Source organism: Notamacropus eugenii, chromosome 2 (genome assembly GCF_028372415.1).
Source record: "Notamacropus eugenii isolate mMacEug1 chromosome 2, mMacEug1.pri_v2, whole genome shotgun sequence".
Lineage (NCBI taxonomy): Eukaryota > Metazoa > Chordata > Mammalia > Diprotodontia > Macropodidae > Notamacropus > Notamacropus eugenii.
Genome location: NC_092873.1, coordinates 299,747,130 through 299,774,150, shown reverse-complemented (window position 1 = coordinate 299,774,150; position 27,021 = coordinate 299,747,130). Strand labels below are relative to the sequence as shown.

The 27,021-nt window shown below is 38.9% G+C and overlaps 2 protein-coding genes and 2 pseudogenes across 3 annotated transcripts in view; 1 reads left to right on the top strand and 3 right to left on the bottom strand.

Annotated features, from left to right (window-relative positions):
• Positions 1-20,489, bottom strand: part of HMGCS2 (3-hydroxy-3-methylglutaryl-CoA synthase 2) — a 41,017-nt gene extending 20,528 nt beyond the window's left edge. The window contains exons 1-3 of one of the 2 annotated variants that reach the window (XM_072644528.1): positions 16,112-16,228; positions 8,061-8,361; positions 612-1,066 (exon numbers count right to left, since the gene is read on the bottom strand). In XM_072644528.1, coding sequence (XP_072500629.1) covers positions 612-1,066; positions 8,061-8,170 — 565 coding nt within the window. In that variant the 5' untranslated portion in view covers positions 8,171-8,361; positions 16,112-16,228. Of the gene's footprint in view, positions 1-611; positions 1,067-8,060; positions 8,362-16,111; positions 16,229-20,326 lie in introns of those variants that run through there. The other variant, XM_072644529.1, reaches the window with a different exon arrangement.
• LOC140527532 (D-3-phosphoglycerate dehydrogenase-like) overlaps positions 1-27,021 on the top strand; it is a 114,855-nt gene that overhangs the window by 45,111 nt on the left and 42,723 nt on the right. The window lies entirely within an intron of this gene.
• On the bottom strand, positions 11,018-16,096 carry LOC140527534 (NADH dehydrogenase [ubiquinone] 1 alpha subcomplex subunit 7-like; annotated as a pseudogene).
• LOC140530438 (aldehyde dehydrogenase family 3 member A2 pseudogene) lies at positions 24,319-25,922 on the bottom strand (annotated as a pseudogene).

Genomic DNA, 27,021 nt, shown 5'->3' with positions numbered 1-27,021 from the left:
CTTGGACCTCAGTTCCCTCATCTGTAAAATAAGGGGTTTAGATAAGGGGTCTTCCAGAATCAGATCTATCATCCTATGAACCCCCTTGGGTTTCTGTTTCCTCACCTATAGTACTTAGACTATTTATCTCACAGGACTGTTATGAAGATCCATGGAGATACTGAGTGTTAAGGTAATGTAGGCTATTGGTAAACCTTAAACTAACATATGAAAAAATTGCTAACATATAAACACATACAAATGTAGCTCACATAGAAATGTGAACTGGTATCAGAACTTAATAATAATGATAACGAAGGAGCTTGGCACCGTAGAGGGATAGAGGGCCTGCCTCAAAGACCTGAATTCAAGGTCCAGCATCGATGCACACTGACTATGTGATCTTGGGAAAGTCATTCATTTAACTTCTCAGTGCCCTAGGAAGCTCTCTAAGACTATAAATGGCAGAAGAGTTGCCATTCCAGTAGAATGTAAGCAGAGTTAACTTCACAGATTATGTAGTTCAACTCCCTTATTTTACAGATGGGGAAATTGTTGCTAAAATGGGGGAAGAGACTCTGGAAAGCACCCAGGGAGTAAAGAACAGCTCCAGGACGGCTATCGGTACATACCATCCCAGGAGCTAGACTCCACCCAGTTGGCAGCATTGAAGAGGGATGCAGTGCCTCCATAGCAGGCATTGGTGGTATCAATGCCCTCTATGTCTGTGTTCCCTGAGTCTTGGAAGAGTTCCATGAGAACTGTTTTGACGGCCTTGGACTTGTCGATGATAGTCTCTGTGCCCACCTCCAGTCGCCCCACGTTGTCCCAAGGGAGCTTGGTGCGCTCCATCAACCGTTGCACGACCGTCAAACACAGGGAGTTAATGTCCTCTTGAACAGAGCAGAACCCCATTTGGGTCTGGCCTAAGCCCACTGTGTATTTACCAGCTTCCACACGGTCATACTTCTCCAGCTCAGTCTGATCCACATACTGGGCAGGGAAGTAGACCTCCAGGGCAAGGATGCCGACATCTTTTGGCCAAGTATCTGTTTTTGCCAGGGGAACAGCAGAGGCTGTGAAAAATCTGTAGTAGAGATAACAGTTATAATGCCTTTTATTCATCAAGTTTATTTAGTCAATAAAAGATAGTGTTTATATTCATTTTATTAAATTTAACCATGTTCCTCCTGGGGAGGAAGGTGGGAATGTGGTGGAGGGTGGAGGGGGAGGAAATAAGCATTTATATACCTCCTACTGTGTGCCAGGCACTGTACTAAGAAATATTATCTCATTTAATACTCACCACAACCCTGGGAAGCAATTGTTATTATCTTCCCCATTTTACAGTTGAGTAAATTGAGGCAGTCAGCAGTGAAGTGACTTGCCAGGGCCACACAACTATTTAGTGTCTAAGACCAGATTTGAATTCAGGTCTTCTGGCTTCAGGCTCAGCATTCTATCCAATGTGTCACCTAGCTGCCCCATAGGGAGGTAAACTTATTAGGATATTGGATTTTCATCCATCTTGATTTGTCTCCCAAATCTAATGGGAAGAAGAAGGAAAGTACCCAAATAAATCTGTTACAGGTAGACTGATAAAAGATAGTCCATAAAAAAAGGAGTAACTAGGGCAGGATGGCTGCTACTATGCTTCAGGGCATTAAAATTTAGATGGGTATTGACAGAATCACAGAAGCAACTAAGTTTAGTCTTTAGATATTTAGAATGAGCTTAAATAGCAAGTATCTGACTAACTAGGGAATGAGGAGGTGGAGTGGATAGAATGCTGGCCCTGGAGTCAGGAGGACCTGAGTTCAAATTTGACCTCCTGTGTCTTTGCCAAGAAAACCCCAAATGGGGTCATAATGAGTTAGACACTACTAAACAATAACAATCTGACTAATTAAAGCTCTGACCTCTAACCCATAAAGTCCTATGAGTTTAAGATAAGACACAAAAGAGAAATCTAGGCAAAGTACTGTGGAAAATTTTAGGAGGGAAAGTATGTCAGCTAATGTGGGGCATTGTGTTTGTCCTTTGTTTTCAACGAAGACCATGACATCAGAGAAATGATGACATGACTTGCACTTGACTGTGTTTTGAGTGAGGGAGGGCTGTGCAGGTCACCAGCCTCACTTCTCCTCCTGAGCCATCTGGATCCAGTGACCAGATATTCATCAGGATGACTGGAGATGACCCAGGATGCAATGGGAGGGAGACCTCCTTCTAAGTGACTACCTGAAAAGGCCTTCCCTCCTTCCGTTCTTCCTTCCTTCCTTCCTTCCTTCCTTCCTTCCTTCCTTCCTTCCTTCCTTCCTTCCTTCCTTCCTTCCTTCCTTCCTTCCTTCCTTCCTTCCTTTCTTCCTTCCTTGTTGTTCTCAAAACCTTAGAACCAGTGCATGCTGAAGGTCATAGATTGGACAATAATGGGTCCCTGCCCAAGTCTCACTGAATGGCTGGCTTAGAGAAATTATCAATAGTAACAGTTTCTCTTTCCCTCCCAGCATGATTTACTGTGGGGTGTGGGGAATGAGGAAAAAGAAAGGTGATACCTGAATTGGGTCATGAAAGAGGAAAAGATTTTGCTAGTTGGAGATGGGGGTGGGACATCCACTCCAAGCAAGAGGAGTGGGTGTTAGCAATTGTGTAAAATGCAGAACAAGAAAGAAGAGACAGTGGTCTAGATTGACTGGAAGATAAAACTATGTGAAACAGAGTAGGAAGAAAGGAAGCAAGCCTTTATTAAGCCTCTGCTGGGTGCCAGGCACTATGTTAAACACTACAAATATCTCATTTAAACCTCACAACAACTCTGGGAAGTAGGTGCCATTACCACCCCCATTTTACAGATGAGGAAACTAAGGCAAACAGAGGTTAAGTGACTTGCCCAGGGTCACACAGCTAGTAAGTGTCTGAAGCAGCATTCAAACTCAGGACTTTCTGACTCTAGGCCCTGCACTCTGTATACTACTTTTTGTTTCCTAGAAAAATATGAGATTAGTCTATAAAAGGTAAATCGGAATCAGATGACAGAAAAATTCTCAAATTATAATTTAAGGATCTTAAATTTCATTTGATATGTAACATAGAGCCACTGCAGATTTTTGTTTGGTTGGAGGGATGATGTTCTCGGAGCAGTACAACCTTTGCTAATTTTACTTTGAATCTTTCTTTTCTCTCTTTTTGCTTACTTGTTGTAGTTCATTTGTTTCAGTGATATCCAAATCTCTGTGAACCCATTTAGGGTTTTCTTGGCAGAGATGCTGGAGTAGTTTGCTGTTTCCTTCTCTAGCTCATTTTATAGAAGAAGAAACTGAAGCAAACAGAGTTAAGTGATTCATCCAGGGTCACATGGCTAGAAAGTGCCTGAGGCAAAATTTGAACTCAGCGAGATGAGTCTAGGCCTGGTTCTCCATCCACTGCACCATTTAGCTGCCCCTTTTCTTGCTTATTGAAATTCATACTTATTGGGTTAATCTCTGCCATTATAATTCAACTTTCTAGGAGAGTTTTTCATTTGTCTTATTTTCCTCTACTTGTTCATACCTATTCCTCTTTGGCTCTATATACCTTTCTGAGGCTGGATCACAAAGCTCTAACCCCTTAATTCCATGAGTGAAAGAAAGCCTTGGGTACCTTCCCCCTCATGTTCAAGTTTTATAAAGCTTATCTCCCCCTACGCTGGTTTGTGAAGCGTTGTCCGTTTAATTATGACACCTGTTTATTTGGGGAAATGAAGGAACATGTAGACAAAAGGTGGTACACACACTGAGTTAGGGGAAGTATGTCTGTGAGTGGAATTGGATCTGGGGACAGAAAACTTGGACATGGCCCCAGATTCAATCCATTGGGGGAGATAGATGTGAGGACGTTATACACAACGGCTACAACTATGTAAAGAGGAAACAAAAAGATCATGCTGTAACTATGATGACAATATCCTGGGAAAAGGCTTGAGGAAATCTTCCAGTTGTATGAGTGGGGAAACATGGATGTGGAACATCCCTCTAGCACCAGCTACAGTGAGTGTTTAACCAGCCTTCTTGCTGGTTCTTCACCCTGTCACTCCATTTCCCAACTCTGCGTCTTTTGCCCTGGCTGTGACCCTCACCTGGCAGGTACCTACTCTTCCCTTTTGTTTTATAGAATATCTCCTTTCCTTCAAGACTCATTTGAGCCACCTTCTGCATAAGTCCTCTCCTGGGCCCTCCCCACCCCTAGTGAATTCTCCTCCAGGATTATCTTGTATTTATTTTGAATTTGTCTTGTCCTTATCTAGAAATACGTGGGTTATTTCAACCCGTTAGGATGTGAGCCACTTCAGAGTAAGGACCATTTTGCTTTTGTATCCCCAATTCCTGGCACATAATAGGTGTTAAATAAATGTTTGTTGATGACTGATGGGTTGGCTAATTTTGCTGAACTGCTTTCCCAATCCCCCTCTCATTAAGTCAATTGGTAAACAAACATTTATTAAGCTCTATGTTGTGCTAACATATAAGATAACGTATAACATAACTATGTCATGCCCAGGTATACCAAGCAGGACAGAAACAGAGTCCCTGTACCTAAGGAGGCTACTTTCTAATAGGGGAGACATCCTGCAACAAAACAAAACAAAACTGAGAATATGGGAAAAATATAGTATAAATGGAAAATGATCTCAGAGGGAAGGTACTAGCAGGGAAGGGGTGAGGAGGAGAGGATTGGAAAAGGCTTCCTGCATAAGTGGGATTAGAGTTGACTCTTTAAGGAAACCAGGAGGTGGAGGTGAGAAGGGAGAGCATTCCAGGCATGGGAGAACAGGCTGTTGAGAGATGGAATGTCACTTTATGAGTAGGGCAGGAGGGAGGAATAGATTCAGTGAGGAACAGACAGTAAAAACAAAAATAAGTAAAAATTCAACAGTGAATGAAACCTGGTCCCTCCCATTTCAGATTTAGCACACTTTGCATGGTACTGCACCCCTTGAGGTGACCCTCATCTGTTCATGTCTGTGTGAAGGGAAAAGACATAAAAATGACTGGAAAGTGGCAAAGATTAAGTTTGCCTGATGTCCTGAGTGGGCGAGCAGGGAGAGAAAGATTTTATTTAATAATCCTACTTCTCATTATCCATTTTTGGAGCAAAGTATAAGCTGGAGTTTGCAATCTCAGATATTTAAAGAAAATTTATGTATATAATATATACCTATGTATGTGTATATATATATGTATATTTGTGCACACATAAATGCATATATATGTGTGTGTGTGTGCATACATACAGTTATCCCTTCCATATTGAAACTTTCCTCACCGAGGTTTTGACATACTGTGGGTCCACATAAGAAATTAAATGGAAATTTTAGGGGAGTTTTACAGTAGCTGCAAATGACAGGAAAAGGCCAGGAGATGACACAGAGCCTATGACCTTAACCCAAATTTTACAGTAAGGTACTGTAAAAGAAAAAGAAAAAATTTAGAGGTACAAAAAATTTTACCCAGATTTTCCAGATGGCAGAAGTCTCCCTAACCCCTGCAACGTGGAAGGGATAACTGTTTTCATATATATGTGTATATATATATATATATATATATATATATATATATATATATATATATATATATATATATATATATATATATATACACATATATATATACACACACACACATACATGTACACACATGTATACATATACATTATACACACATATACATAGCTACATATATACATACACATTCCTCAATGAGCCATGCTTAGCCAAAATATGATTTTTTAGCTTAGCCAATGTCTCCAATTAACCCATTCCCTGAGATCCAGTGTCCCTCTGATTCTTTCTCATGTACTTTCTTTTTTGAGCTCGGGGATAACTGCAAGGTTGTAGGGAGAGACTCTAAGGGTGGAGGATGGGGAGTATTCAGATTCTTATATTCTGTAACTTTCAAAAAAATGATTATTTAACAAGTCCTGGAAAGGGGAGTGGGGTTGGGAGGAATGAGAGAAACTTAATAGGACAACCTCCTATCATGCGGCCATATCTGTTGGACCAATGTACTAGTGTAAAATCTCATTTTGTCAAATGGCGTCCTTGGTAAATAATAACAGCTGGTCTCTATATAGTGCTTTAAGGTTTGCAAAGTGCTTTTTGTATTTTATCTCATGTTATGCTTATAACAACCTTGAGAGACAGGCAAGCAACAGCATGGTTTTTGAGGAAGGCAGAGAACCTGGATTCAAGTTCAACCTTAGGTCACAACCTTGAGCACAGCTGTATCACTTCCTAGGTGGTACAACTCTAGATCTATGATTCCCTGATCCCATTTTATGGATGAAGAAACTGAGTCTTAGTGACTTGCTGATGGTCATCCATGTCTTCTTGGCTCCAAAGCAAATGACATTCAACAAGATCTGTTTTTTCCATTAATAGTAGTCACCACTCTCTCTGCCAGTACTCACGGTAAAAAGCTCAAATTTCTATGGTATGTTATAATTTATAAAAACACTTTTCTCACAGTTCTCTAAGGTAGTTAGTACATGGATCATTCCCTTCTCAAATTTAACAAATAGGGAAAACTGAGGCTCTAGGAGGTTCTCCCATCATCACAAAGCTAGTGAATGACAGAACTGGGACTGAAACCCAGTACTTCTGACCCCCTTAAATCCAGTGTTACTTCCATGCACCACTGTACCTTGGGGAGCCCATTTAGATTACACCCATAACTGATTTGATTTTTTAAAAAATATATTTATTTTTAAGATTAAAAATTTTTATTTGAGTTCCAAATTCTCTCATTCCTTCCTGCTCCTCCCTCGCTCATTGAGAAGGCAAGCAATGTGAAATCTGTGAAGTCATGTAAAACATTTCCATATAAGCCATGTTAAAAAAAGAAACAGAAAACAAAAGAAAGCCTGCACTGTTCATCTCTGAGTTTATCTCCAGTTCTCTCTGGAGGTGGATAACATTTTTCATTGTGTGGTGACCTGATTTACTGATACATATACAACACAATTATGATACATTGACGTAATCTTACACATACAATTAATAAGACCCAACACATATAGCACATGTCTGGTGGGGGCTCGGTTGACCCCTGCTTAGTTGTTAGTCAAGCTATCTCACAGTATGTGAGATCAGTGTGTCGGCACCATTCTGCTTCTATAGAAAAGAGACCATTGAGCCACTTCCCACTCCCTTCCCCCCAGATGACATAAACCTAGTTCAAAGATTAAAGAACCAGAGTCATTAAGAATGCCATTATTGATTCTTCTTAAACAGCTTTTTCTAAAACATTGAATCCAAAGAACACAATTATACTTATAGAGTGAACAGGACAAAAAAGGGAAAAGTGGGGTTCTTCACTTTCTCTGTATTCTGTTCCCCTTTTCTTTGGATGTCTAGTAAAGCCAATGGACCCCTTCTCAGAATTATGTTTTTAAAGTCATAAAATAAAAATACACAAGATGACAAAGGAGGCCTGTTATACTGCAATATTTTGTTCAGTTGTTTGAGTATCTATGAAATTGGATGGGAAATTTGGTTGTTTTTGTTGTTCAGTTGTTTCAGTCATGTCTGACTCTGTGACTCCATTTGAGGTTTTCTTGCCAAGGACTCTGGAGGGGTTTGCCTTTTCCTTCTCCAGCTCATTTTACAGATAAGGAAACTGAGGCAGAGTCACACAGCTAGTGAGTGTCTGGTGTTGGATTTGAAGTCTTTCTGGCCCCAGGTCAGTACTCTATCCACTGCCCCACCATATTCAAATACAGTTATCAAAATTTTTTTAAAAAAACAAGTTCACTGACTTTAGGTTAAAAACCTCAGCTCTATGGAGATAACATCACAGTCTTGATATAGAATCACAGAATATTTTATAAGCTGATCTTTTTTTTTTACAGTCCTTAAGGAGGGACTCCCTCATTTTGCAGATAGGTAAACTGAAACCCAGTGACCTACTCAAAGGCACACACATAGTTCACTAACACACAACAGGGAATCCCACACTTCAGGGCTTCCTGAGCCAAGATGGTGGCGAGCCTGTATTTTAAACAGGGAGGGGGCGGTCCAGGAGATTCTTCCAGGGGGCCTGACTCACCTCTGGTGGGCTGTGGGAAGGAGAGATGATGGGATGAGAGTCCTCTTGGGGCTCTGCAGCACTGATTTCACGTGCAAGGTCTGCTTCAGGGCACTGAGTAGCCGAATCATTTTCCAAAGGAGAAAGGAAAGTTTTCAGCTCACAGGACAGCTGGGGGATGCTCTTGCTCTTCTCAGATGGGTCTTATATAAGCTCTTCAGACAACTTCCTAGGGAGGCTCCACCCCGTGTTTGTCAAGAGTATCAGCTTTTCATTTTCTAAAATTGGGCCAAAGGTCTCACGGCACAGTAGCCAAAGGGAGCTGTCAGTAGAAAAACATTGTCTCTGATAGGCATCAAGGTGTTGGTCTTTGGAAGTTGTTGTTTGTCCAGCAGAGTGGGGGTAGGGAAGAGCTGTCTCCATTACATTCTATAGACTTACCTTGTGAGTTTCTCTATCTCAGCGGGTCCTGGAGAATTCCCTTTCCTTCTTTTACAATATAGCCATTGAGGGGAAAAGCAAACTCCTGGAATTGTAAGGTAGGAGAGACCCTGAGGAAACAACTGGGCAATAGGGAATATTCTCCCATCTCCCAAATCGCACAGTTCCTGGAGGAATGAGAAGCTTTTAAAATCCAAATGAATGGGTCTCTAATAGGGATTCAGGCAGTGTAGTAAATAGGAGGTGGGGGAACTTTGTGGGCCATAGGTCATATCATCTAGTCAGGGAGGTGTATATATGTTTAGGAGATTCTTTCTTTTTCATACATAGCTCTAGGTAGAACAACATGGCAGTAAATGTGGGTTTATTGGCTTTTCTTCCAAGTCTATAAGGGAACTTCTGGTTGGGACTTGCCTTTCCTATTGTCATAAACTACTTTGTCTCATATCCAGTCAGAAGGAAGTTCAACCCAACTCACAGACTGTTTTAATACCTAGCATGGTGCTGGGAGCTGAGGGTGGGGAGGGAGTTCCAAAAGCAACTTCCATGTCTCCAAAGAGCTTCCAGTCTCCTAGAATAAAGATTCTTAACCTGGGGTTCACCAATTCAAGGAGTCAGTGGATAGATTTCAGTTCATGGGGTCCATGAACTTGGATGGGAAAAATGCATTTTTATTTCAATATAATTTATATTTGTTGTAATTCTATGTATTTTACTTTATTCATGGAAAAATATAATTCTAAGAATAGGCTTCACCAGACTGTCAAAGGGATCTATGACATAAAAAAAAGCTGCGGGATTACAACATGAATAACTACAATACAAGATACAGTAATAATGGTAAAGGAGAACCAGATGTGGTACTCATTAGGAAAGTATGAGGGGTGAAGAAGCCTTTCAACTGGGAGGTTGGTGCGTGGATGTCTCCGGGAAGGCTTTTTTGTCATTCATTTGTTTTGGTCACATTTGACTCCATCCCATTTGGGGTTTTCTTGGCAAATCCTAGAGTGGTTTGCATCTTTTTCACCCTCCAACTTGTCTTACAGATGAGTAAATTGAGGAATGACTTGGCCAGGGTTACACAGCTAGTAAGTATCTGAAGCCAGATTTGAACTCAGGAAGATGAGCCTCCAGGCCAGGTACCCTATCCACTGCCCCACCTAACTACCCCAGGGAAAGCTTTAAGGAAACAGAAGTGTCTGCGCTAAGTCTTGAAGGCAGAGAAAAGTTTTGATGGAGTTGGATAAATTTAAAGTATGCACTGAGCCAGGAGGCATCAGGGAACTAGTAGTACAATTCCCCTTAATAATTTTACTTTTGTTTAATTAACAAAAATCTGTCTTCTATCCCTCCAATATTGCCAAACCATTGAAAAGAAAAGAAATATATAATATGTTTATAATATATAAATATTACGTATACTTTAAAACAAATTCCCACATTGACCATATCTCCCCCACCCCAGTATATCTCAATATGCTCTCTGAGTCCATCACCTCTCTGTGGAAGTGGGTAGCATACTTAATCATCAGTTCTCTGGATTCATGGTTGATCAGAGTTTCTAAGTCTTTCCAAGTTGTTTGTATCTATAATTTTGCTGTTACTGTATAAATTGTTATCCTACATCTGGTCTCTTCCTTCTGTATCAGTTCATGCTAATCTTTTTAAGGTTCTCTGAAACCATCCGCTCCATGATTTCTTACAGCATATTAGGTACTCACTATAACTTGTTCAGATATTCCCTAATTGGTGGCCATTATTTCCATTTTAGTGGTACAGTTTGGCTATATATGAGCCAAATACAAAAGAGCACTGGTTTTGGAATAAGAAGACCTGGGTTAAAATTTTGACTTCAACATTTAGTATTATTGTGACCATGATCAGGTCATTTAACCATCCTATTCTGCTACTTTCTCATTTTTTAAAATTTATATTTTGGTTGGAGGGGTGAAGGGAAGAAGGAAAGGGATCAATTTATGATTTTGTTACCACTCAGAATGCCTAATGAGGAAATTTCCTCTCTCAGTGCAAATAAGCATTTGCTTTGACATTTATGGGCTTTAGGAAGTCACCTGGGACATTGAAAAGTTTATCAGCTTGTTCAGGATCACACAGTCAGTAATGTGTCAGAGACAAGGCTTGAAACCAGGTTTTCCTGATCCCTAACTTAGCCCTTGCAAGAACAAGTTCATTAATATACTATTGGTGGAGCTATGAATTGGTCCAGTCATTCTGGAAAGTAATTTTGAACTAACTTTGAGAAATTATTAGGCTATTCATGCCCTTTTTCCCAGTGATATCACTTCTAGGACCCTACCCTCCAAGAGATCAAAGAAAGAAAAAAAGAAGCCATTTGTAAAGTATGTGTGTATGTATGTATGTATGTCCATACAAACATATGTACTTATATATAAGTATACACAAATACATATATGTGCATATGTATATATGTGTATGTATCTATCTCTATCTCTCTGTCTATCTCTCTCTCTCTCTCTCTCTCTCTCTCTCTCTCTCTCTCTCTATCTATCTATCTATCTATTCTTTCTGTAGTGACAAAGACCTGAATACTAAGGGAGTGCCTATGGATTGGGGAAATGAATGAACTAATTATGGAATATGAGTGTAATGGACTACCATCATGGCATAAGAAATGATGAAAAGGATATTTTTAGAGAAATCTGAGAAGACTTGTGAAGTGATGTAGAGTGAAGTGAGCAGAACCAGGAGAAAAAAAAGTTTATGTGATAACAACAATATATTGTAGAGAAAAACAACTTTGAAAAACTTAGGAACTATAATCAATGTCTAACCAGCCATGATACCAGAGGGCCCATGAGAAGTGTATTACTTTCCCTCCTCCAGACAGAAACAAGCGATGAACTCAGAGTGCAGAATGAATCACAGTGTTTTTGGACATGACCAATGTGGGAAGACTGTGCATATTTAGTCTGTGAATTTTTTTCTTTTCAATAAGGGAGAGAGGTGGTGGGAAGAAAAAATAATCTTTTGCTAAGTGAAAAAAATTAAATAAAAAAGTCAATTTCTCCTTTGTTCTGCTCTCTCCTGCTCCCATAGCCACAGAAGCAACCTGCCTATTCCTTTGGGAAATCTCCCACTTTTGTAGATTACCTGAGCATGTCATTTTAAACTGTGAGATGTATTTTGTCTCCTATTTTGGGGTTGCCTTTTTAACTATCCTAAACATCAAAGTACATTTCTCCATCACATCTCACTCTTGAGCTAATGGGCAGACAGAAGATATCACAGTGTAGTACTTTTGTTTGTAGTGGAAGAAAATATATTGCTCAAACAGATGGTGTGATGTTAACAACCAACAGAAGGAAATTGAAACTCTTTATTTTCTATCAATGATTTGATCTTTAGGCTTAAAATCGGCCAAACATGATTAGAAGGAAATTTAAATCAGAAACTCATAAGGAGATAGTAAGAATCACCCTGCTACTTTAAATGAGCTTAAGACCTGAAACCTAAACGCGTTATATCTTAAGGTATGAAAAAAAATCTTGTGGTTTTGAAGCTTGTGTTTGTCCATTGTTCTCGAAATGACATGATTTGTAGTTGACTTTGATTTGAGTGAGGGAGGGCTGTGCAAGGTCACTAACCTCTCTTTCTCCTCCAGAGCCGTCTGGGTCCAGTGACCTGATATTCATCAGGATGACTGGAGATGGCCCAGGATGCAATGTAGGATTTTGGTCATTTTAGGCTAAGGTCTTATCACATTCTCACTTTGAGTGAGATACTCAATAGGCCTCTTCAAGTAGTTATTCAAGGGATGGCCCCTCTTAATAAAGAAAAATCAAACTTTGAGGGGAAGACCCTCAGGTTTCCTTGGTAAAAGAGAAACAGTTACTATTTAGTATTTACCAAATTGTGAAGCAATACTTCAATCAATTGATCAATCAGAATGACTGTGCCAGGCATTATACTAAGCTTTGAGGATGTAAAGCAAAAGCAAAAACAGATCCTACCCTCATAGAGCTTACATTCCAATAGAGGAGACAACTTATAAATAAATGGGTACATATGAGATACATACATAGTAGATAGAAGGTAATTCTAAAAGGGAAGGTAGCAGAAGTGGGGGAAGGAGGAGAGAGACCAGAAAAACCTTCATGCAGAAGGGGATGTTTGATCTGAGTCTTGAAGGAATTTAGGGGATCCAAAGAAGCAGAAGTGAGGAGGGACAGCAGTCTAGCCGTGGGGAATTGCCACTGAAAAGGCACAGATACTGAGATAGGAAATAGGTCAATATGATTGGATTGTAGAGTACATGGAGGGGAATAGTCTAAGAAGACTGCAAATATCAGAAGATGCCAGGCTTTTCAATGACACAGAGATAATTTTTGATCCTAGAGGTAATACTTCAGATGTCATGTATTGCACCAAGGAGGCAATACCTACTGCCCATAATTGAGTTTAAATAACCCATTGCACATTTCCACACAGAAATGCCATGTTTCCAGGCCCTTTCAAATAAGTTAAGGGTCACTTCTCTGTTCACTCTTGTTCCACTGTCCTAAAAGTTGATCCAACTGAATAGACCACCCCATAACCCACCCCAAATGCCTTAAAAACTGCTTCTGGGCTAGAGATGACTACTGGATACTTGGAGAACACTTGTGGAGGACTGAGTGTGTCTGTATTACAAGGTGCCTTTGGTAAGAACCATCCTCTCTGAAACTAGCAGGTAAGGTCTTTAAATCCTTTATGGTTTCACAGGTATCAAATTCAAAAAGGTTTTTTTATTCAAGCTTGAAATGAATTGGCAAACCATCTGGTAGATATAAAAGATATAAAGGGTAATAAAATTCTTTTACATAGTATGTTCTTGCTGACATAGAAAACATACTGTTGACTATGATCCATGTCTTTTTGTGAGCCATCAATCAATCCATCAACAAGTATTTATTAAGCACCTACTGTGTACCAGACACTTTGCAAGAGATAACAAAGCCAAAAGTGAAACATTTCTTGCCCTAGACCTCCTGACATCAATAAACATTCACCTGGCATTTCATCAATTCCTACCCTCAAAGGCCAGGAAAGAAAAAGAATAAAAAATAATCAGCATAACTAATTCATATGTTGAAAACATCTGAAAATAAATGCAATCTGAAATTCTTGTGAACCTCTTTTCTCTGAAAAGGGGTGGGAATGTCTTCTTCTATATCTTCTTTCAAGCCATTCTTGTTCTTTATAATTTTGTAACATTCACTTTTGATTGTGCTTGTGCGGATTCTTTCTGTTTACATGGCGGTAGTCTTTGCATATGTTGTTCTGTTGACTTACTTTACTCTGCATCAACTCATGTAGATATCTTTGTATGCTTTTCTAGGTTTAAGCTATTGAAGCTTAAATATGTGCTAAGATTTTTGCTCATATAAGGTGCTAACAAATAAGATGCTAATTTATATTTATCATTTCTTGTAGATTAGTAATATTCCATTACTTTCATGTGTTGTTGTTTGGTCATTTCAGTCATGTCTGACTTTCTGTGATCTTACTGGGGGTTTTCTTGGCAAAGATACTGGAGTGGTTTGTCATTTCCTTCTCCAACTCATTTTACAGATGAGGAAACAGAGGCAAATAGGATTAACTGAATTGCCCAGGGTCACATAACTAGTAAGTATTTAGACTGGATTTGAATTCTGGAAGATGAGTCTTCCTGACTCTGGTCCCCATATTCTATCCACTATGCCACCTAGTTGCTCACAATTCTTTTGCTTCTAATTCATGTTTTGTTCCTATAATCAAGAAGTGTTCCTATTAACATTTTGCTGCATTTCTGGGAACTCCTTTTTTAAATCAATGTTCCTAATTTTTTTCATAAGTTCATTCTAGATTTTAACTTCAGGTTGTGCATATTCCTCCTTAGACACATGTCCCTTCTGCTATCTTTTGCATATGACTTTTAGAATAAGAACACATTTGAGAGCTCCCTGTATACATAGCCACATTTCTTTTTCTATTGCTAGCATTTCTTTTTCTTCCTCATCTGCATCAATCCTAATTGTATTTCCAGAATTTTATTTTTGAGAACCTTCAATTTGTCTTCAGTCACCTTCCTTTTAGAGAACCTCGTGATGAGATTATCTTTTGTTTGGATCTTTGAAAAACTGCTTTTCTAAAGTCTACAGGAATGCGTGACCAGGAACACTAAGATGAAAGGATCTTTTTCTCTAAGGTTTCTTACAACTTTCATTTTATCAGTTCCTTCTGGATTCAATGGATAATTATTTTTTTTTTTACTCCCCAGTTTGTTTTTTCATTCCCAAGAGTATTTACTTTTTAATGAAGTTTCCAACTTTAAGATAAAGGAATGAAGCTACCATGGTAAAATTTTGGACATGGGGAAAGCATTGGAGTAGGGCCAGAAGGAAAGAAGTAGAACATTTCTCTGGGGAAGGCCAGATCTAGGGACAAATCTCCATTTCTTCAAAGGTGAGGCCTCCTCATTTTTCTGTGAGCTGGCTGTGGTCCTTTGAGTGGAGAGGTCTGATTATTATATATTGCTGTTGATGTCAGGCCAAAACTTCTCTTGTTAGTTCATGTTTTTGTAATTGCCTCATGAGATATGCAAAGTTTCAATTCCAAAGAACACAATAATTTCAGAGAGGGAGATTATCCCCTTCTCCCTATCTCCCCACTCCCAGTCTCCATAGATTACTTTCTAGGTAGGTGAGAGGTTTCAGAACAAACTAAGGGAAAGGGCAACCAGTCATTCTGCAAGCTTCGTGAAAGAAACAAACTGTTCTGGTTTCCTGATGTTTCGCAAGCTATACTTTATCAACAATTACTCCAAGGCTTTTATTTAGGTCTGAAATGATTTGGCAAACCAACTGGGTAGAAATAAAAGAGAATAAAATTTTTTATATAGTATATTCTTTTTTTTTTGAGTTCAGTGTATTTATCATGTATTAGGATAAGTTTCTCCCCTACCCCCAAGATAAAATATCATAATATAATGTTCGCTGCATGGTCCTCCATGATGCCTTTGCAGCTGAGCTGGTGCCTTCAAGTCAGTTCCCTAAAAACACAATCTCTCAGCATCTGTATGTTCATTTTGCCACATTCATTTCATAAATATGGTTCATCCTTTGACAATTCCCACTTTTTCATGGGGGGTCCTGGTATCGCTGTTTTTTCCCCAGAAATTGTTATAGCCTCCTCTGAGCTCTTACCAGAAGACCAGATTCTAAAATTTTCACAGTGGTCATTATGATTAAAGGAGGAGAGGATTGCTGACCTACATCATGAGTACAGTAATAATTGTTTGAAAACTTATGGCTAGGGCCCACTGGCAGCTTAGAAGGTGGCTGAGTTCTCTTAGCTGTGTCCTGGTGACATAACTGCAATTTAGCTTGAAGATTATGCCTGGAGGCCGAATTCCGGAGCCCCTGGATGAAGCCAGTGGCTGATGCCATCTTGGATCCAGGCTTAAGGGCCTATATAGCATATTCTTGCTGACATGGAGCACATACTATTGACCATGATCCATGTCTCTTTTTAAGCCATCAATCAATCTATCAAGAAGAATTTATTAAGCACCTACTATGTGCCAGACACTTTGCAAGAGATAACAAAGACAAAAAGGAAACATTCCTTACCCTCAAAGAGCTTATTTCTATAGGGGAGACAACATGGAGATGTCACTACCACTTTTCAGAAGTTCACTGACAGTTCCATTCTTCAAAGTTTTGTTTTTCATTAAATCCTGCCGAGTACTAGAAATATAAAAAAAATCGTCTTAAAGCCATTTGTTATGTAGCACTTAGGATAGAATATCACACTTGGAATCATGAAGACCAGAGCTTTAATCCTGCCTCACCAGATGAGTGACCATCTGGTCAAGTCACCTAGCTTCTGTTTGCCTCAATTTCCTCATCTGTAAAATGGGGATAACAGTAGCACCTACCTCACAAGGTGGTTGGGAGGGATCAAATGAGAAAAAAACTTAAAGTACCATATAAATGCTAATCATTATTGTTGTTAATATTTGACAACTGTCATCCAGAGAGAGAGACCATCCTAGAAAAAAGAGAATTCTGACTTGAAAAGGAAGAGAAAACCCATCGCATTGTTTGACAGGTATTTTCCTTAAATCCACCCATTCTGGGGGAGAGGAAGGTGCCTGGGAAGAGGAACTGTTCACAAATTTAAAAACTCTTCATAGAAGCATGAAAGAATTTGGAGAAGGAGAGGGGAGAGTGAAGAAAGGGAATATGGGACAAATAAATGGGCCCCAAACCTAAAGGAACTTGAAGGCACTGTGGTTTTCTTCTCAAGATGATGGAACTTTGGGATTATCTCAGATAATGTAAGCAAATGGGATAGAGGCTTAGGCATTAGAGATAGAACCTTAGGAGACTGATCTCTGCAGCTACTAGTTCCCTCTTCCAACAAATTGCCTTTGACTTATTCTGTACGTACTTCTATTGATACCCATTCAATTCTCCTTGAGGCCAAGGACTCTTTCATTTATGGTTTGATAGATTTCATGGTTAACACGAAGTCAGGCATATCATAGTTGCTTACTATATAATGGTTGACTGAGTCAGAGGAGAAGGGAAGAGAACCTAGAGTAGACCAAGTCTACAACTTATCAAAGGGTAAGGCACTCCACCTGAGTGAGGGGTAGCCAGGTGGCTCTTGTTGGATAGCAAATAATAGGAATTTAGAACTGATGTTGTTGTTCAATCTTGTCTGACTCTTCATGACTCTTTTGTGGGGGATTTCTTGGCAAAGACAATAGAGCAGTTTGCCATTTCCTTCCCCAGTGAATTAAGGCAAACAGAGATTAAATGACTTGCTCAGGGTCACACAGCTAGTGAGTATCTGAGACCAGATTTGAACTTAGGTCTTCATGACTTCAATACAGCCTCTATTCACTGAGTTACCCAGCTGCCTCCTAGGCAAACAGAGTTTAATGACTCATCCAGGGTCACACAGCTGCTAGTAAGTGTCTGAAGCTGGATTTGAACTCAGGTCTTCTTGACTCCAGACCTAGTGCTCTATTCACTGATCCATGTAGCTGCCTGGATTATAAATGAGCAAACTTGACCTTCAACATTGCATCATGACTAAGGTCATACAAGAAGTGAGTGGCAGTGCCAAAATCGAAGCCATCATCCTCCTACTCTTTTTAACCTACGACTTTAGACAGGCTCCCCTGGGTTGTGGCACCCATAATATTAATAATAAAATACATAATAAAAATAATGAATAAAAGGGCACCAACTCTTTTTCCTGGTCCTGAAGGAAGCATGTGCTTGTTAGCAGAAAGGGTCTCCTGGGAGAACATCCACCCTAGCTTACCCTTATTACAAAGAGAGGAAGAAAGAAATGATGAATACTGGTAGGCTGCTGCATATTTTCAGCAATGACTATTGTTTGAAGATCTCTTTTAAATCACTGGAGGATGGACATATGTTTTACATGATTTCAAATGTATAGTCAATAATATATTGCTTGCCTTCTCAGCGGGTGGGGGAGGAACTGGAGAGAGAAAATTTGTAACTCAAAATTTTAAAAAACGTTAAATTAAAAAAATGTAATTGTAAAATATTTAGTAAAAGGAATAAAAATACAACAACAACAAACAAACAACAACAACAACAAAACCACTAGAGATTTTCAAGCAAAGGCTGTAGGTTGGATTCTTTATCTAGGATGGGTTGAACTACATGGTAGCAGAAGTTGCTTAACACTTCATATTTCATTCAGTGGACTCATCACAGAATTTCAGAGTTGGAAGGGACCTCAGCAGCCATCTACACTAATCTAAAAAGGTGCTTACTAGCTGTGAGACCTGGGGAAGTTACTTAATCTCTGTCTTTTTCTTTTTAAAATGGTGATAATAATAGCACTTCCCTCTACCCCCAAAGTTGTTATAAGGATAAAATGAGATATTTGTAAAGTGCTTTGCAAACCTTAAAACATTATATAAATGTTAGCTTTTGTTATTAGGCCATAAATAATCAAAAAGCTTCCAATCTAATGCCAGGAAGACCAAAGTTGAAATCTAGCCTCAGACACTAGCTATGTGCCCCTGGACAAAGTTACTTAATATGTTTACTTAACTATGAAATGGGAATGATAAGAGCACCTCCTTTGCACCGTTGTTGTAAAGATCGAATGGGGTAATATTTGTAAAGTGCTTAGCCACTTCGGAAGTGTCCATTCTCTTGTCCCTATTCTCTAGGTTTCTAGTGCTTCTTAAACTTTTATCATTCACGACCACTTTTCACCTAAGAAATTTTTATGTGACCTCAGGTATATAAAATAGGTATACAAATCAAGCATTTACTGATAATAAATCATAAAGAAATTTATTTTAAAATAGTTCTTTGGTATATGCATAATTTTACCATTTATTAAAGATAAAAGCAAATTTGCATAGTAATGAGGTGGATGTATTTGTTTATATTTACATAAAGAATTAAATCTTGGTAGAATATTTGATACTGTATGACACAGAGCATCTTCAACATTTTTTCAGAGTTGATTGCTATTTTGATTTTATAATCATCAGTGCTGAGAATGCCACTTTGTGTAAATACATAGTTAAAAATAGCGGAAGTATGTTTAGGGCCATTTCAGAAATTGTTGGAAATTCTGTCCTAATCCCAAGCCAAAATTCATTTAATGATTTTTTTTTTTTTTTTAGGAAACTCAAGTTTCAGTCCTGTGTCATTTGATAACTCAGCAAATTCTTCTTGAACTTTTAATGGCAGATGACTGGCATTTTTATTTCAATTGAATATGGTTTATGAACCCAGCTTAGTTTTTTAGAATCAAAATTTGAAGGGAAGTATTCCTGAAAATATGTCTCTAGGTACTTCAGATATCAACTATAACTCTTAAATCTTTGGGAAGGTTTTTTCAAGTATAAAATCACCTGTAGCTGTAAACATTTCTTTTTTTAAATTAGGTAATTTATTTGTTTTCAGTTTTTTACAATCACTTCTATATATCTTAGATTTTTCCCCCTCCCTCCCCGATCTTCTGTTCTCCTTCCCCCCTCCCTCCCCGAGATGGAGTGCAATCTTATATGGGTTCTACACATACATTCTTATAAAATACATTTTTACCTTAGTAATGTTGCATAGAAGAATTAAAATGAATGGGAGAAACCATGACATAAACATTTCTAAAAAACTGTTTTTCCACCCTATTCTTAACTTTTTAAGTAGAACTTTCAATTTCATCTTTTAAGAAATGTTATAATTTTTCCTTGAAGAGACATGTTTAAATCATTGAGTTTTTGAAAATACTTGACAAATAGCACATTTGAAAGCCATAAGTTATTGTGAAAAAAATTAAGAAAATTGGATTTCTACTCAGTCAGAATATAACAGCTTCATCTTTTAATGTCAATAATCTGTTTAAATTTTGTTCTCTTGAGAGCTACATCATTTGACATATTTTCTTTTTCCTGTCAATTTAAGTGTACTATAACCTGGTAGAAAAGAGTCTGCCTCGTTGTCATCAGTATTTTTAGCTCTTCTGTCTAAATTTAACTGCTTATCCATAACTGAAAATTATTTTTGTCCCTAAAATATAAATATTGCTAAAAATTTCTCAGATAAATATTAGCCTTAGTTTATGAAATTACATTTATTTTTGTTTACTTTAAAAAGGTGATGTTCACATTTAACATACACATACATTGGTGATGGTGGAAAAATATTATTAAAGGGCTTTTTTCTTTATTTGCTGCAATTAAACACTTATGTTTTGGTAAAAGAAGGGGATAACAGCAATTTTAAAAATCAAACATTCTAACACAATCTAATTCAAATATATACTAATTTGGTACTTACATGCTGAGGAATGATGGTAGAAAAATATTTATTTTCCATAGTTTAATTAAAATTAAATTTTCTGAAAGAGCAGAAAACTTTGTATGTACAGTAAAAACACTGCAGTTCATAACATACAATAGTCTTGAATCTGAGCTGAGTTGTTTCTGGCGGCGGTCATTGGCATTGTGTGGAGTGCACCGTGTGGCAGTACAAAGTGAGCATGCTTTGTGTTCAGAACCAAGGTTGAAGTGAAGTTGTGAAATCACAAGATACAGCCATGCAAACACTGCCAGCAAAACCTCTGATCCAATATGTGTTTGATTTTGAATTAATTTTTGGTTGTTGCGCATTCAGAAAACTTTTATTGTTGCCAAATTTTTCATGATCCTCACATTCAATTATGCAGCCTCATGACTCACAGTTCAAGAAATGCTGCTCTAGGCTGTAAGGATTCCAAAGTACTGTGCCAAAGAAAATGGAAGCAATTTTGGATTCACAGGATTTAGAACTGAAAGGACCTTAAAGATGAGCTCCTCTAGTGCCTACCTTTTAGGCTAGGAAACTGGTGCCAAGGATAGTATGGGGAGGGGAAACAGCACTGCCTGTGGAATGAGGGAATGTGGGTTCAAATTCTTCTGCTGCTCTCAACAGTTCACTGGACTCATTAATCAAACATTATGCAGACCATACACTGCTGAAAAACAAAACAATCCCTTTCCTCAGTGTGGGAGAAGCACCACCTTCCCAGGGAGTAAATACAAATGAAAATACATAGTAATTTCATGGCAGAGGATACAAGCAGCTGGGGATCTGGCAGGTATCAAGATAGGCTTTGTTTAGGTGGCAGAACCTGAGTGGAGCCTTGGAGGAAGCCAGGGATTCCATGAAAAGTGAAGGGAGTATTTTTGAGGCCTGGAGTTTTATGCACAAATAAATGTGGTATGGTAAGTAGGCTGGTGTGACCAGATGCCACATGAGTTTGCATGAAGGAAAAGTCATATGCAATAAATCTGGAAAGGTAGACCAGAGACTGATTGTGAAAAGCTTTAAAAGTTCAATGGAGGTGTTTGTATTTTATCACACAGGAAAGAGGGATCCTCTGAAATTTCTTGAACAGAGAAGGGACATGATCAGACCTGTATTTTAGGATTATCAATCTGGTAACTGTGTGAAGGATGGATTAGAGAGGGTGGACACTGAAAGTAGGGTAAGAAGCTTTTGCCATACTCCAGGCAAGAGGCAATTCTGGCTTGAGCCAGGGTGGTTGATGGCTGTGTGAGTAGAGTTAGGGGCAGATATGAGATGCATGTTGAAATGAGGGAAAGGACTTAGCACCTGATTGACTATGAGGAATAAGAGAGAGGAAAGAGTGGATGACACATCAATCAACAAGAGCCTGTTAGGTGCTAGGCACTGAGCTAGATGCGGGGGATGCTAAGACAAAACAGTGAAGTACCCCATACTCTTCAAGGGCTTCATGTTCTACTGGATGATTTGGAGGTTACATATATGGGTAACTGAAAAAATAGTTCTATCTTCAAAAGAAATAGGAAAGTTAGAAAGAGAGTGGGGTTTTAGGGAGAAAGACAATGTTTTGTTTTGGACATGTGGCTTTTTAAATGCCCAAGGGACATCCATATGGAAATGCTTAATGGGGGTTTGTGACATCGATCTGAGTCTCAGGAGAGAGACTAGAAGTGGATGTACAGATCTGGTTGTTGCCTGCATAGGGATAGGAGCTGATGAGATCACCAAGGGATGGAGTTAGAAGGGGACAAGGGAACAAAGTTCAGGATCAGCCATGGAGTATGTCCATACATTGAGTCTGTGACAAAGACAATGATCTGGCAAAAGAGACCGAGAAGAACCAACCAGCCAGATAGGAGGACAGAGAAGAGAGAGCAGCATCACAAAAAGGCAGGGAGAAGGGAAAATCTGAGGGGAGGGGCTAGTTAAAAGAATTAAATGATGAGAGAGCTCAAGAAGGATGGGAACTGAAAAAGGGTCATTGGATTTGACAATTAAGAGATCACTGGGAACACTGGGGAGAGCAGTTTCAGCTGAAATCAGGACATAAAAGACTGTGACCCCATTTGGGATTTTCTTGGCAAGGACTCTGGAGGAGTTTGCCATTTCCTTCTTCAGTTCATTTTACAGTTGAGGAAACTGAGACAAACACAATGAAGTAACTTGCCCAGGATCACAAGCTAGTATGTACCTGAGGCCAGATTTTGAGCTCAGATGCTTCTGACTCCAGGGCCAGTGCTCTATCCACTGCACTACCCAGCTGCCTTACCTGACATCAGTTATTTGCTTCTTTGTAACTGTCATCATTCTTCGTTCTAATCTCTTGAGGCTCAACAAGGGGCGACTCCTGGGGTGCTATAGGGCCACTAAAAGAAAGCTGATTTAAAGGTCTGCAATTCTGACAATGAGGTACTGATGTTGCCATAGAAAGATGCAGAGGAGAGTCTAGGGAAAGGAATGGGAAATCAGTAGGGCAGATGAGCTCCAAAGCTGGAGTAGGGAAGATGCCATCCTCTTTTATTTTCTTAGATATGAAGCTTGTTTCTCCTTCCTGATAGTAAAGTAAAGGTTTCTCCAGCACCCAATCAGTCCTTGATTGTGCCAGAAGCTGATAAACTGTAACTTTTCTCTCTGCTCAGGTAGGTGTTTTCAGATTTAATCTTGGAGCTCACAAATATGGCTGTTTTTAAGACAGAAAATTCCACACAAAATAACCTTATTGAGGACTGAAGTTTCATAGAGTATGGACATAGTTCAAATGTATTGTAGGTGTATATTAAAAATTTATTTATATTTATATTAAAAAGATATTTGAAAAATATCTTAATGGAGAGACAGTAAGACATAATTATACCAAGAACAAGCCAGACAACACTTGATGGTTTGACCGAGACATCTAGATTTAAAGGTTGCAAGTGTGCCCTCTTGAATTCAGAAGGTATAGCCATGAGAGAAAGATTCTGGCACAACATTTTGACTGTTTTTCTCTGCAGAGATATACTTTTCTGTACTTTAGGCAGCTTTTGGTACCATTTCATTTTTATGGGGACTAGAGAGTTTTAATTCTGTCAAATCCTCCACATTCTTCAGTCAGTGTTTTAGTTTCATTTATTTTTTCCTTTAAAAACTCATTTTATTATCATTTTATTTTATTGATTATATTATATTGTTACTCATAATAAAGCTTTTAATGTTAGTGACAAGGCAGCTGTTTAGTTTTACCAAAAAGTCAAAACAGTTTTAAATTCCACACCTAACATTTTTAAGGTCAATGACTAAAAGTCACCATTTACTCAACTGATTTTATTTCCTAAAACAAGCTAATTATTACTTGTACTGCATGAAGCTTTACCAGCAAATTATACTTACCCCTGAACAGATTCATTCTAGCAAAGCTGTCAATGAAGTAAACCTCTAAGGAAAATTTCATTCCTCTTCTGAATCCATATTTTCAATTTGAAGATGGGGAAAAATTCCTCCCTGACTGAGTTCTTTGATAATGGCCAAGTTTAAAAGTTACCTGCATCTCCCTGGGTCTCTCTAATGCCTGCAGTTCTAATTTCCTCAAACATGAGTGTGGCAAAGGGAATGATTCTGTGCTGCTTCTCTAACCTGGTATCAGGTGGCTGAGCTATACTGAAGAAGGACAACTTCCATGTCAATACTCAAGGTCTCCAGGGTCATTAAGGGCTCTTAGTATCTGAGGAATTCTTTCAAAGGCCCTGCTCACACCTTTTCCCCCTTCCTCCTTACATTCTAAGGGAGCCTGGGGGTGGGTGCAGGGTTGAGGGAGGAAGAGGCCAGGAACCAGAGTCCCAGCTAAAGCATCTCTTTCTCCTCCATCCTATAACAATTTCAATCTATAACAGACTCAGTCTGGAACATTCACTTCAAATGACCCTGTTGCTAGAAGAGGTTTGGAGATGTGATTGAAGTGGCAGGTTTTTAGAGAAGTAAATAGCAGCTTACTTTAAGGTTAACCTTTACACTTTTGCATTTATATTTTTAACAGGAATTATTTTGTAACAAAAGTAGAAATCCAGTAAAGACAACTTGCAAGTTGAACCTGAGTCATCTTTAGTAGTGTTAAAGTTTGACAGTGAAAAAGTCAATAAGAAGAGACCAGCTCTGCCTTTTTAGAAGTGTTTCAAGAGTCAGAAGTTTGCCCATTCTACCTTGTACTGGTTATTTGGGGGCATCTGAGCTTGTTGGCACCTTTACACTCTTTGCAGGGCATCATCATCGAAGGGAGATGGCGTCAACACTGTATTTTTCATCATATGCACCCATCCCACTATTACCAACTTCTCCAAAGGGCAAAGGGCTGAGAGTGAAATGCAAGATGACATCATTGCTAGTAGGTGAACCCACTCCTTGAAGTTATCTTTATCATTCTTTTAATCTTATTGTTATTCAAAAACACATGCAGGACCAGGGATTTCTTTCTCTGGTTTAGGAATTGCATTGCTTTCTCTGCATTTTTCACAGGCACCACTGGAGGCACAGAACCAAAAATCTCTTTTTGCATCACCTTAGAGTTGGGATTGACGTCGCTAAGGATACTTGGGGAGTATGTATTGCATCTCCCCTCTAAAAGCTTTCTTTTGTCCTCTAAGTATATTTGTTACCTTTTTAAAGTGAGGAAGGTTGATGATCCTTTCATAGTCAGAAGACTTTTTATTTCTTCATCACAGAATTTCTTTACAGTTTCCTTAAACTTCTCTACAGTCTGACTTTGGAGGGATGGCTCCCACAGAATGTAATCTGGAGCAATGACCACAATTCATAGACTTCCTCCAGGTGACAGGTCTGTGACCAGCATCAAGATGGCAGTCTTTTGTCAACGCAATATGGACTCTTCCTTCTGAGCTGCAGTCACAGGAGTCAAATGATTGGCAGCAGCTTCCATGACGATCTTCCTGACTGACAATTCCAGTAGAGAGAACGAGGTCAAATCTTTGCTTCAGAAGTTCCCTGGTCTTCTCAACGCCACTGTTAACAACAGAGTATGGCTCCTTGTTTAAAAACATAATTGTGACCAAGAGTGTAACTGTCCTTTCACTTCATCCTGCTGGTTTGACTTTGATAACATCTCTTGTTTCCATGACACCTATGAATGGCTGGATATTTAGGATAAATGAGTTCCAAGCCCCATAAGCAAGAGCATTCTTAGAGGCTCTGAGTCGAGATGGCTCCCCTCCGTTATTGTCAGGAGAGTCTTCTTAGCTGGCTCTGGGACAAGCCACCCAGGAAAGTTTCTGCAAGTACACAGTCAGATTCCCCAAGAACACTAAGAACTTATTGAATAAGAATTCTTGAATAAGAACTATATTAAATTTTCTCTTGTGTAGGTCCTGGGCCAGTGCTCCCAGGATTTCCTTGTGGCCCTCCTGCCCCATCTTCTGCAGGGCCTGTGGTTGCTGCAGGTAGAAGGACAGTGGCCATGAGTGGCCCATCTGGAAGGGAATCCAACCTGCCACACCAGCTGTTCTAGGGAGCTGCCCAGCACTGCAGGAGACCAGGGCTTCACTGCACAAGTGTCAGGGTTAGGCCTGGGAGTGGCCCCTCTGTGCCACCTTTCCCTCATCCTTGGCCCTCATTGAGTTCTTCAGCAACCAGAAAAATATCTGAAATTGTATTCTAAATTACCAGAGTCATTTTGTGGTGAGAAGGGCACTTTTGCAGATTGAGGGTTCCAGAATTCCATTTTGAACAATCTATTCTTGTTCCCAACTTGTATAGTCTGTGATGGCCCATATAACTTTTCTTTGGGACTTCAGGTATTCCTTTGACAGAATCCTAACCAAGTATGGAAATTGTTTATGATCCATAATTTGCTTTATTTAGTCCTGATGACCAGAAGTGATGTATGACATGATCTATGAAGCCTCTTTCTGAATATTGGTTTGGGAGCATGTAAGTGGGTTAGGAAAAACAGCAAGAAGTACCGAGTCTATTATAATCTGAATTATTTTTGTGAAATTTTTTTATTTTAAACTTAAATACAAAATGAGAAAAAAAGTCATATACACCGCAGACCATAAGAGAGGATTTAATATAAAACAATACATTTCCATTTCAAGAAAACCTATATAATAAATACTATACATTATTTTCAAAGCTACCCAGCTTTTCTTTGCTTCCTTAGTGGCTTTCTTTATTCTTTCCTATGCATTTTCACTTTATTTTTAAAAATTATATTGATTTTATTTGTTATTGTAATCTGAATTTGCTCTCAGTCCCAGAGATGAGGTTTCTTATAGTTCTTAAGACAGGGCAGTTGGGTGTCAGAGTGAATAGAGTGCCTGGCCTCGAGTCAGGAATAATCTTCCTGAGTTCAAATCCAGCCTCAGACATTTATTAGCTGTGTGACGTTGGACAAGTCACTTAACCATATTTGCCTCTGTTTCCTCATCTACCAAATGAGCTGGAGAAGAAAATGGCAAACCACTTCAGTACCTTTGCTAAGAAAACCCCAAATTGGGTCATGGAGATGGACACAACTGAAATGACTGAATAACATAACCCTTAAGAAAGGAGCCTCTAGTAGCAATTCCACTGATCCTTAAAGTTTCCCTAGCTGGGACAATTCCGATTGTTTGTGGGCTTACGGATGGTTCTCAATAAATACTTGTTCTGTTAAAGGGTCGATATACTTAATATTGTTGATTGATACTTAGTTGATC